The 13,019-nt window shown below is 40.5% G+C and overlaps 1 protein-coding gene across 6 annotated transcripts in view; it reads right to left on the reverse strand.

The window, feature by feature from the left end:
* Positions 1 to 13,019, reverse strand: part of TNS3 (tensin 3) — a 304,944-nt gene that overhangs the window by 20,230 nt on the left and 271,695 nt on the right. For all 6 annotated transcript variants that reach the window (XM_062569612.1, XM_062569611.1, XM_062569610.1 and 3 more), the window contains 2 exons: positions 3,599 to 3,770; positions 456 to 1,099 (listed from right to left, as the gene is read on the reverse strand). In XM_062569612.1, the coding sequence (XP_062425596.1) occupies positions 456 to 1,099; positions 3,599 to 3,770 (816 nt within the window). The remainder of the gene's footprint in view (positions 1 to 455; positions 1,100 to 3,598; positions 3,771 to 13,019) is intronic.

Raw genomic sequence — 13,019 nt, forward strand, 5'->3', positions numbered from 1 at the left:
AAATAATAATATTAAAAAAAAAAACTTTCTACCTTTATAAAACTGTATTAACTATAAGCTTTTCAGTGGGGCTCAATGAATACATACTGGATGACCACAGATATATTTTTAACAGTTCTTGACATGAGTCTAGCAAAGATTCAGGAAGAAGTTAGCCTTTATTAAGAGAAGTTGGATTGCACACTGCTTGCTTGTGGCTTGGCACCCGAGAAGAACGGTTGCCCTTGGCCGACATCAAGTGAAGCACAGAAAAATCTTTGCAATTCTGTCCTCAGAATGGATACATCTAAAGCCAGTGAATTGGTGCCTCTTACTGCAAATATTCAAGTCATCCCTGCATTCCATTTCTTTTTTTTTTTCCTTTTTCTTTTCCTCTCCATTTTTAAAATCCTCCAAAATGCTTTTCATAATCTCAAACTCTAATATAGTGCACATTTCTCTGACGTAAAACCTACCTGGCAATGGAGAAGTGCTTAAAACTTTTGAGAAGTCTGGGAGGACATTTGGGAAGGGGATGCTGATTGTGCTTCCACTGTGGGGGCTAGAGAAGCCACTTGAAGAAGGTGAGACGGAGGTAAAGGAACGGTCTCCTTCAGAGGATCTCTTTTTCTCTGGAAGAGGTGGCTGAGAGTGCAGGTTTCCTCCATGGTGCTGCTGAACCACGCTGTTCTGACTGTTGTGTCCAGAGGCCGCTGTAAGAAAGTTGTGCGGCAAAAAGCCATTGTCCTCTGCGCTTGCCACCGATGAGTTCATGGCTCTAGGAGAGAGGCTTGTGCTGGCCATGAAAGCAGCTTGCTTCTCCTCTCGAGGGGAGCTGCTGCCCATCTTGCCCCCACCGTAGTTGAGGTAGGCACGGGCGCTGCTGTTGACAGCAGGTTCTTGCTGCTGCTCTGCTGGTGAATTCTCCCTGCTGCTCAGGGCAGCTGCTTGCAGTACTGGGGTTTGGAAATGAGACAAGAGAGAACCATCTTGCACAGGGTTTGAAAATTCAGAGGGCACAAGGTAACTTCCTGCTGGTCTGCTGTTTCCCATTGAAAGTTGGAGTGTCGGGGAAGATTTAAGGCTGCTTTCAAGCCAAGGACGATCTGTTGCAGAAGAGCTGTCAAAAAACCCCAAAACCAAACACAAAAAATAAATAAAAAAATCAGCCAAATCATTTCCTAAAATGTCAGATTATAACCAATATTGCGATCATCACTGAAGGCAGTAAATCACCTTACTCAATCCAGTACCTGAGGATGGCATTTGACAACATGCTAGATTTAGTGATGTAGCTCCTTGAAGAAATTCCTGCCCCACCATGAGCACCCACTGCTGCAGTGTAGCTCATCCCTTTCTGCCTCATCTGCTCTTCCACCCAGCCATGCTCATACTGCTAGTTCTGAGTTTGCACTGTAAATTAGACCGTCACATTGATCACAGTTAAAAACACTATCTCTCCCTCCCTTTTTGGAGGATTATTTTAATACGAATCAATTCAGTGACCCTGCTCATCCTGCTGCTCCCAGCACTGCCCCACAGACAGTGGTCCTGGAGATCTATATTCATGGTGAGCTTCAGGGCTGGCTGGAAAGGAGAAGTGGGAGGCAAGAATTTCTTAAGTCAAGGCTGCCATCAAAGGCAGAGGTTTATGGCATAATACCAACACCACCACAGCATTTCTTACATGCTGAATCTCATTGTGTTCATTTTGAAAGGAAACAAATTGAGAATTAGCCTGAGGAGGGAACTGTGCACCATTATACAATACATAAGTAACTGTGGTAAGAACACAGTCCAAAAAAACCCACTCTTAGGCCAGGCCTATTTCTAATATAATTTATATTAAAAAAGGAAGAGAGGCAGGTCCAGTGGTTAATTTATGTACATGGGAGAAAAACAAAACACAAGGTAATACACACCACCAGAAACACTGACTTTTCTAAGCCTCTTTTTGACTCACAGAATTAAACACTGTAACAGCAAGCATCAGATTTTAAAAGGTTAACAGTTCCACCTGCCCAAACGCATAGTAACGAATACCCTTCTAAACAAGATGTGCTAAGTTTCTGACTGAATCAGCTCCTTCCTTCTGAAAGGGAAATGCCCTTAGACCGTAGCTGGAAAACATTACTGGTAGAATCTGACGTAGGGAGGAGAAGGGGTTATGAAGACAGACCGTGAGATTCATCTGTGTAATGTGAGACTCACTGTCAAATACAAAGGGAAAGAGCTGACTTGAGAGAGAAAAAAAAAAAGGAAGAAAAGATGTATCATTAAAAGGGAACTGTGGAAATGGATACTAGTAGATTTGAACAAATCAAAGTAGAAGGACCATAAAAAATGGAAGGGAAGCACAGGGAAAAAGATATCATTGGTGGTGGTCGGGGAAGGCGGGGGAGAAAGCAGTTGCAGCTATCTGCTAGATGAAATGAAAAACAACAGAAAAAAAAGAGAAGTATTTAGAAGAAAGGAAACAAATCTTTCTAAAGAAAGTTTAAAGTAGGAATGTATACTTGATAATTACTGCATTGTTGGATGCTGAGCTCTTAACTCTATCCATTTATAATGAAATGTTACTTACAGGTTCATCTAACAAAATACTCCCAATATATTTTGTCCAGGGTGTTATGATTCACATTCATAATCACAAATTAAAAACATCTTTTGCACTCCAAGCACTAACAGAAGATGAAACCAGTTAGATGAGAAGAGAAATGGGAAAAGGAATCAACATCCTTTGTTTAGGTCCTTGCTGAGAGTTTGACACATCAGCAAAGAGGATTTCTTCTGAACACTTATTTTGAAAAAGCAGCCAATTATCCATGGATAATAATAGCATAATTAGACACAAAGAAATGCTGGAGAGGGGATCTGTCCTTGCAGGAGGAAACCAGTGACCAGTTGTAATCAACCTCATCTATTCCCCTAGGAAAACCTTTATTGAATAGGTTTAAGGAATAGCTAATGACTAGTACTGCTGATTGCCATGCTCTTCTGAACCTTCTAATAGTTACCTGGGATCCCCTGCCTGTTTGTTGCGTTTCCTGCTCTCCTCTTAAACTCAAATTGTAAGCTTCTTGGGAAGAGGGGTATTTTGTAAATATATACTTTTCAAGCTGTGGTTCAGAGCCCTACCTGTTCACAGCAATACAAATAGGAAATAATAAAATCTCTCAGTTTGTTGGGCAGGCGAAGCGGAGTCAGCTGTTCACCATCAGAAAAAAAATACTCTTGATACTTTGCTGACTAAATACATTTACTACAATAAGTGGGGTGCTCCCTCTCTATAAAATATATACTTGGATTTCCTATGAAACTACTTGGATTTCTTATGAAACTACTTACTTCCATGTGAAATTTCACAAAATACTTTTCAGAAAAGTGTTAAGGAGGTTGGTTACGCACTCAGGAAAATATGTATGAGCTTGTGCTAGCACATAATAAAGTACCTTAACTATGATCTCTGTTTAATTTTGTATTCCCATTTATTTTCAAAGCTAAAAATGTTTTTCAGACATATAACTGATATCTGTGTATGCAGTAACTTCCAGCTGGTGGTCACAAACAAAGTCAGAGTTACGAGAAGTAAACAACAGGCAGGAGAATTGGTTCCTACCTTTCCCCCCCTGGGATAGGGCTGTTAGTTGAGACAGTACAGGAGGATGCAAAAGCCCGCTGAAAGGAGGAATCCGGCTGCATGTTGGTCCTCAGCAGAGCAGGGTTAGTGCCCATGCTGCTGTCAGACATCACAACAGAGTGGTTAAGGGCTTCTGTGTAACCTCGTGATTCTGTAGCAAAAGAAATGAAATAAGATATGTTAAAAACCACACATTTTTACAGACTTTGTACTGCCTAGAAGATACGTTTATAAAATGACCTGTTCTCCTTCTCTTAGTAGGATTATATGGAAGAAGTTTTCCATGTTTGAGTAGTTACAATTTATTTCACAACATTACATTGATTGCTGAGAATATCCATGGGAGAACAAATAGCAGAGAGGATCAAGATTACAAGACTGCACCAAACTGTTTGATCAATTCTCCAGGGCATGCTCTCTAGCCTGAAAGATGGGAACAGATATGTCTATTTAAAATTCTTCTGCATTCTTCAGTCCACAGAGTAAGACAGATATGTCTAATCAAGTTTCCTACACAATTGTACACACAAAAAGATCTCTTATTCAATCAGTATGCATGTAAATACCAAAGTGATAGGAAACTGAAATGTTAATTTTTTCTCTTGCTACAGCTGTAGAATTCTGCTCATATAAGGACAGAACTGGGGTTGAAAGGCAGCTGATGAGGACAGAGAAAATATGGGTTTAGTTACCAGCACAGTCATGCAGATTTCAGGTGTGCCTCTGTTCACATCATGCAGACATACACATATACCACAAAAGATAACAGGAAATATTTCTTTCCCAATAGCTTGCAAATAACATTGCTGCAATTGACTGCTAAATTAAGTTCAAACTATGTGCAATTTAATTAGTGGCCATAGGTACTATGGGAAATAATTAAAATGGGATGTAATTGGATGAGGAATAATGTGGATGCAATCATTAGAGAGCTTGATAATAGAACAGTTTACTCCCTTTCTTTATAGTCACATTGTTGTAACTAATCAAGCTCAAATATGGATTAGATTTAATCATGGTGGTTTTAAACCAGTACAGTCTAAAGCAATACAAAAACTGTCCAGATAAATTCAGGTTTAACTACACAATTTTCTACTACAGACAAAGCCGTGCACTATGATCTTGCAAATGATTAAGCATCTGAATAGCTTCATACTCATGAATAGTTCCATTGACCTAAACTCTTGCAAGACTGGAACCTAAACAAGGAGATTACAGATGAAACAGCATCTAATTACTGTCTCTTGAGTGGAGAAAGAAGGGGGGGGGGGGAACTACACAGAAGAGAGCTAGGGAACAACTCCAGCTCTGGAAAAAGTTAAGGTGATCTTAACACACATTTTCCATAAGGAAGCCTTTTTAATGGTGTAAAAAGGAGGAAGGTTCTCACTATTTTTGTGAGCTCCACTGAAACAAGTCTAAACAAATCTTTCTTTTCAATTCACGGCAAAGCCTGGCCTGAATGGAGAGGGTGTGAGGTACTTAAAAGAAATGCCTGAGATAAGAAAATCTGCAAATCAGTGCTCTGACTCAAGACTACTTGAATTCCTGACATAGTACACATATTGTGTAGAGAAACCATTTAACAGGATGATGAAAGCATTAGAAAGCTACCATGCTTTTAACTACACCCATCACTTTCTTTTAACCATGCCCATGTCAGCCTTTAAAGTGAACTCTAAGGAAATACTGTGGAAGTGCACATGGTGGGGAGGAGCTAGCAAAGTTTCAATCGGTATCTGTCTAACAGAGCAGATGTATTACAGTCATTCTCATACTGGTGCAAACACAGTCAGAACGCAGCTGCCTGTATCAACCCATGACTTAAGCCACACTCCGACTGACATCAGTGGTGCTTGTTCACCTAAGCATTATAAGGTTGATATTAAAATCTTCAGCAACGATTTCAAAATAGGGTAAAGTAATAACACTTTAGTAATATAATACAGTAACAATACTTTAGTATTATAGTAAAGTAATAACACTTTGCCTTAATTATTATCTGAGAAAAAGCTGATCAGCTGAAGACAGTTTACTCAAACATTGCGTCTCTGATTACCACTAGAGCCACTCAAGGAATGCAACTTTCCCTAGGCTAAAAGCAGAGAGATCTGAGTGCAGCATCTGTAAGACAAAATATCGTAAGAGTTACAGCCTCATCTCTCCACAAGAACCTATAGATGTCTCCCAATTATACTTCAGTCTGGGATGATGCTGCCGCTGCTGCTCTATGGGAGAGGCTAACGCATTCCTTGTAGGCATGGAAATAATGATCGGAGGCGTAACTCCATATGATCATTTATGTGCTTCTGCACCCATTGCCTTGATATAAGACTACGTAAGGGAGTCACTAAGATCCAGTTACACAGAAGCTAGGGGGAGAAAGGGGAGGGGAATTCCTCCTGAAATAATTTAAAAGCTTGTGCCACTCATGCAATCTCAGCTATGCGCATAAGAGCTAATCTAAAGCATTTACACATAACAAAGACCTCTCCTCCCTTGTTTAAAGACCAGCCCTTGTCCAAAGAAATGAACCAAGACTTGTTTCTCTCTGTTTGGGACATTGTTGTTACCTTTACAACACTGAACATCACATGAAGGAAGGACTGCTGTCATAGTGATAGAAGTACCATTTCTTTTTATACTGAATTTTCACAGGTGTAAAAAAATTAAAAAGAAAAAAAAAGTGAAAAGCTGCAGAGAGCAAGGCATGTAATCTGCAGAAATAATGCAAACTCTGTACAACTATTCCCAGGCCAGAAACAAGTGTATCTGAAAGGCACTTCCCATGAAAGCTGCTTTGTTTATATTTCAATTAAAAACAAGCTTGCTGAATATTTCAGCTATGTCCTCTCTATTGTCTGATACAGAGTCTACACTTGCCATGTCAGCTGTTAACCCTTTATCTCATGAAGTCATAAGTTTGTGCAGTCTTCTAGGAGATTTCTGAATGCATGGTGGGAACTCTCCCACTATGTTCGTTTGCTGTAAAGCACTGGCACTTCTAGCTGCAGGCACCTGCTAAGTCTATGCCTCAGTCCTATCTGCGAGAATGTGTCAGAAACAGCATCTTCCAACCTGCTTTCTATGAGCCTAAAAACTCCTATCAAGATCCTCAGTTACTTCTTTTGGGGAAAGGGAGCTCCAAGTCACTGTTCAGTACCCCAAAACCTCAGCTGGCATCCTGCACCCTAAGGGTAACCTAAAAACTGAATGGACACAAAAAAGCATATCATATTAAAACAAGTCAAAATAATCGGACTACAAGAAGTCTTAAAGTGCACCAGAAGGATAAGAAGCTTCCTGTGATACTTTCAAATTTGGCAGTCACTTCTATTTCTTCACAGAATCATGGAATGGTTGAGGTTGGAAGGGACCTCTGGAAATCATCTAGTCCAACCTCCCTGCTCAAGCAGGGTCACCTAGAGCATGTTAGACAAGATGGCATCCAGGCGGGCCTTGAATATCTCCAGAGAAGGAGACTCCACAACCTCTCTGGGCAACCTGCGCCAGTGTTCTGTCACTCTCACAGTAAAGTTCTTCCTTATATTCATGTGGAATAACTTGATCCATCCTTTGACATCTTGCTTCACCAATGACATAAAAATACAGCCTAACAAAAGGCTCAAAAGAAGCCACACCAGATACATCTGCAAAATATTCCCCATCTCAATAGCCTCATTTAGACTGTGCACGGAAACACGGTCCCCAGCTTTCCTCTTTCACTGTTCATATTCAGGCTGACAAATCCATTCCTGTAGACAGATCTTCCTGACAAACTCATCTATAAAGACAGAACTGAGAACACTAAAGAGTGCAACAGAAGAGTCGCACTCGATTTTCTCTGTCCCCTGTAAAAGTAATTTCTTCTTTGGAAGCTTGCATTTCACTAAGAGTACCAACAACAACTTTTCCTCCGCAGCTAAAGGGCCACGTTCTATGAACTCGGTATTTGTTGTTCTCCCAGGGCTCCTCCTGTTACCAGACAAGCATTCGCAAGACCTTCCTCTTCCCTTTGAAACATGTCTGAGAAAAGAGCACAATATACCCCAGTGTTTAGCACAAACTCCATGTCGCTTTGCAGCTCGCCATCCAGCTGGCTCTAGCTCCTGACTGGCACTGCCAAAGTGAACTCTGCAATGCTGAGCTGAACCACTGCCACATGGAGACAGGCAAAGAGTGGAGAGCTCCAGGGGTGATAGGCTTCACACTCTTTTTTCCACACCTGGGTAATTAAGAGTTTCTATGACAAGAGTCCCTGCTGATACAACTGTATTTTTCCCAGGAAACAACAAGTTAAAAGATAGCTACTTCCCATTTCTGACACTCTTTTTGATTTCTTATTAGGCAAGTTACTTCACCACCCAACCAAACTTCTTGTGAAAAATTTAGGCTCAAGTCAGAGCTGAGGCATGATACGTACAAGGAAATGCAGAGCAAGGATCCATGGAAGAATATGCTAGCCTTTAGTATTAACCATCAGAACAAACTATCTAAAGACACAGTGGATGCTCCATGGCTTTAAGTGCATCAGTAGGACAAAACACACAGGATGATAATCTTAGGCACACAGAAGGTTGTTTAGAAAAGTCTCTTTCTAAATCTTAGAATCTAAAAAAAAAGTAGAGACACCTTTATCAGAGAAAAGAAAAAAAAAAAAAGAAGAAGAAGAAGAAGAAGGAGGAGGAGGAATTGTCAGGAAGTTTTGTTGCACCAAAGGGAAGAAAATCGGGCATTCAGGCAATCCACCTGTAGTAAGGCCCAATGCCCAAAGTCACACCAAAGGATGAAGAAAAGAAATGAAGAGAAGCAAAACCACCAAAGTACATGGATAATGATATACAATAGGCATAATTTTAGCTCTTCTAAGATCTCACATATTTTGCTAACGTTTTAGTGAAGGGCTTCCCCTATTAAGGAAAAGAGTATTTGCAAAACTATAGTTTCAAAGAAGAAATTGGATCAAAAAAGAATTTCAGGAGAAGAGGGGTATTGATGCAAAGTTCAGAGACAGTAAATTGGACTGAAGTGAAAAGGAGCGCACAATTGTAACCGCACAGTTTGAGTATGGGGTAGCAAAGGCTCATATTACCATGTAAAGCCAGAAACCCTGGAAACCGTGAATTCATGACAAAAGGATTTCATTCCCCAGAAAAGAAGTGTTCCTCCAAGGGCTGTCAGAGTGCTAAGAACAGAATTGGCAAACCTTCCTTTCTGGGAAGCTCTACAAGGCTCCCAGGGAAGATCAAAACTAAAAATCCTGCATATGGAAATAAGAGACAGCAAGATGGCACACTTAAACCCATTTACAAGCTAACATCTTTCCAAGTCTGCTGGCATTGTAAGGTTCTGCTGCAAGAGCCATCTTCTCTTTCACTATCCATCTTTCTGCTCTTCCAAATGCTAAGCTGTCAAAATTAACAAAATAGATGGAGGTAATGCTGAAACTCTCTCTTGCTTTCAATTGGTTTGTAAACTATTGACTTTACTGGAACTTTGCTCTTTTGTACTTACTATAGTCTCATTTCAATTTCACAACAATAAAATGGACCAGATTAATTTCTTGCATAAAAACTATCAACTTTGGACTCATTGTTCTTTCCTTTGCATTGAACTTGTGAAATGTGACTTATTGGCCTCAATGAGAGATGCTTAAGAGCTTGCTTTTTACAATTTCAGCTGTCAGGGAATAGCTTTATCATCTCTTCTGCACAGCCTACACTATCCTTTTGTACCTAAGTTGTTCCACTTTTCATCCAGGACTCAATGGTGCTGCCAGCCAACTTCCATAATTATTCTCAAGTGTTTCAAACATGTCTAAGACCTTGAGACAACAGCCAATTTACTGTATTACTATTTCTTTTGTTTAAGAAGGGTTACACAGAAGGAAGCCATTTACATTGAAAGCAAAAACCCTAACAAGCCCAAGCAGCTGCAAAGCACTTTCCTGTTCATTGTCCTCAAAAATGAAGTTAATTGTTTATGCTCTCCACATTTTTGACAAAATAGATTTAGGGTTTCAAGATGCTTTAGTAAACAGGTATCTGTTAAGATGCTTTCCATATAAGAACCTGTAGAATGTGGTAATTCCTATCATTATTAGCTTACTTTTTGCCTCAAACTCCCCCAAAACCCCAAGCAAAGAAACACTGAGTCTGCATGCGAATTTTAAGAGTTTCCAAAAGTAGATTTTAGAAATGAATCAGATTATATACTATAAAATTATCCCTTTGGTTATGACAACAGAACACTAATTCTTCCCAGTATTTCTTCAACTCTACAGTTTAAATGATGCAGAATATATAGTCTAAAACTACTAACGGTTTTTATCTGTATACTCCATGCCTAACCACTAGTGCAGAATGACTGTTGCTTTCCCTCTCCTCTTTAAGCTGCCATTGCTGGGCCAGGGTTTCTGCAGGAGTCCAATAAGGAGCTGAGACATCTACTTTCCCACATTAGCACAGGCTAGTATAGCATATAGCATCTCCCCAGTACAAGAGAGACATGGAGCTACTGGAGAGAGTCCAGTGTAGGGCTATGAAGATGATCAGAGGGCTGGAGCACCTGCCTTATGAGGAACGGCTGCGAGAGCTGGGCCTCTTCAGCCTGGGGAAGAGAAGCCTGAGGGGGGATCTTATCAATGTGTACAAGTACCTGAAGGGAGGGTGTTGTCAAGGGGATGGGGACAAACTTTTCAGTCGTCCCGTGTGACGGGACAAGAGGCAAGGGGCAGAAATTGAAGCACAGGCAGTTCTGCCTGACCGTGAGGGGGAATTTCTTCACCGTGAGAGTGACGGAGCACTGGACCAGGTTGCCCAGAGAGGTTGTGGAGTCTCCTTCTCTGGAGATCTTAAAGGCCCGCCTGGATGCAACCCTGTCTAAAATGCTCCAGGTGACCCTGCTTCAGCAGGGTGGTTGGACTAGATGATCTCCAGAGGTCCCTTCCAACCTTACCGATTCTATGATTCTACAATTCTATGATCTCCTTTTCACATTTTCAGTTTTTACTTCATCTTAGACTTCAAAAACAAAGGAATATTAAGCAGAATATAAAGAGCTCGTTTTGCTCAGAGGAACTTCCCTTTCCTCAACTGAGTATTACTAATTCACAAGAAATCTGGAAATCAACATTTTTATATTATCTTAAGAAAATCTAAGAACTTTAAACAAGGGTAACGTCTATAGCAATGCTTCTGCTTCACTCAATCACACTGATAAGCTTAACATTACCAGGTTTCCAGTTATCTCCAAGAAGGGCAATAAGGAAGGTGTCGGGAACTGCAGGCTGCTCAGCCTCACTCCAATGCCAGGGAAGACCACAAAGAACAAGAAGGTGATCAGGAACAGTCAGAATTGATTTAACAAGAGCAAATCATGCTTGATCAAACAACTGCCTCTATGATGAAATTAGTGGCCACTGACACGAGGGGAGTGCAGTGACGTTGCACATCTTGGCCTTAAAAAAGGTTTTTAATGGTCTCCCACAGCTTTCTAACTCAAACTGAGGAATCACGGCTTAGAAAAATAGGTTGAAAATTGGCTGGATTGCTGAACTGAAAGAATTACAACTAATAAATTGATGTCCAGTTGGTAATGGGCCCTAAATTGTTCAGTATCTGCATGAATGACTTGAATGGGGAGACAATGCACTATCAGCAAATTTGTGGATGATACTAAATTATGGGGGTGGGTCACACACAGAGTGGTAAAAGAGACCTTGATGAACCTGAGGACTGGACTAACAGAAATCTCATCAAGTTCAACATGAGATACAAATTTTTGTGCTTGGGGAAGAACAGTATCTTGCTACAGTACAGAATGGGAGTCAACTGGTGAGAGGCAGTCCTGCTTCTAAGGATCTGGAGATTACAGTGCATATCAAGCTGAATGGTAATCATCAGTTTGCTCTCATCACAAATAAGGTATACTGAATACTAACTACATCAGGAGAAGCATGCCCAGCAGATCAAAGGAAGTTACCAACCCTTTGTACTTGGTCTGGCGAAACTGTACTGGGGACATTATGTCCAGTTTGGGGCCCCCAGTTCAAGAAGAACATGAGGAACCAGAGACAGTGCAGTGGAAGACTAACAAGGCCTATAGCACATGGCCTACAAGAAGAGGATGAGGAAGCTGGGCTTGTCTAGTCTGCAGAAGAAAAAAAATAAGTGGGAAATCTAAAAGTAGCCTACAATTACTAGAAGGCAGAGTAAGAAGACAACAGAACCAAACTCTTCTCAGTAGTGACAGATGATACAAAAAGAGTAACAGTAGATGTACACTGGAAACCTGAAAAAGCTTTGTCACTAAGGGGTAGTGCAGCTCTGGATGACGTAAACCAAAGAGGTGGTGGAACATCTGTCAGTAGGGTTTTTCGTAAATCAGACAAAACCAAATGCAGTAGTCCTGTTTTGAGCAACAAGTTGGACTACACATCCCCCAGGCATCCCATCCAACCAGCATTTATATCTTTCTATCACAACACTAATTTCTAATTAATAAAGTCTAATGCACTAGCAGAAACAGAGGATATGTTGTAAAGGAATAAAGCAGTGGTTAGTTTGTTTTTGGTATGGATGCAACAAGAACAGTTTCTCTTTTGCCCTGGAATCTGCTTGCTTTTATGCATTTCTATATACTCTTCTTCACAGCTGCCTACTTTACTTTGCAGGAGAACATGCCACAAGCCTAAAGCTGTCATCATTCCTGGGACAGTTGTTTTTGAAGTATCTTTCCTTCACTTTTCAAAAAGCAACCAGTGGTAATCAAATTGCAGTTCCTACATAAAAGATTAATAATATGTATTTTAAACCTTTTCTAAACCATCATTCATGCCTGTGAAAGAAAAAACAAAGTTACTACTGCTTGGAGATTCTGCTCAAGCCTGTTTGAGTGGATCAACTCCTTTTTGTAAGAATCCAAGCCAAGTGGGATGAACACATAGAATGAGCAAAGCAATGAAGATGATGGCACTATCATCCACACACGAACCATACCCATATTAGGAAGGTCTGCTTTGGATGCCTCATTAAACACTACTGACAAGGAATTCAGTAGAATGTGTGTTGTGTGCTTGGCTCTTACAGAAGACACAGCAATATGGCTAACAATTTGGGAAACAAAACTGTAAATCTGGAGAGATGGTAAAGGCTTTCCTCAACAAAGACATGTCTTTGGTGGAATAAATAAGATGTTCAGCAGTTAGTCTGAACCCAAACCACTAGTAATTAAAGATAAGCTACCCTGCTGTATTGAAGGCTTCTAACTTCATGCAATTATTTATCATTGTGTTTAGAAAGCGCTGTGTTTTGGGAGCCTTCCAATTGTATTTAAAGACAGAAAATCCATTCTTGCCTTATGCCTAAAGAGTGCTGTAAGTCATACATGCTGCCCCTTG

Source organism: Rhea pennata, chromosome 2 (genome assembly GCF_028389875.1).
Source record: "Rhea pennata isolate bPtePen1 chromosome 2, bPtePen1.pri, whole genome shotgun sequence".
NCBI lineage: Eukaryota > Metazoa > Chordata > Aves > Rheiformes > Rheidae > Rhea > Rhea pennata.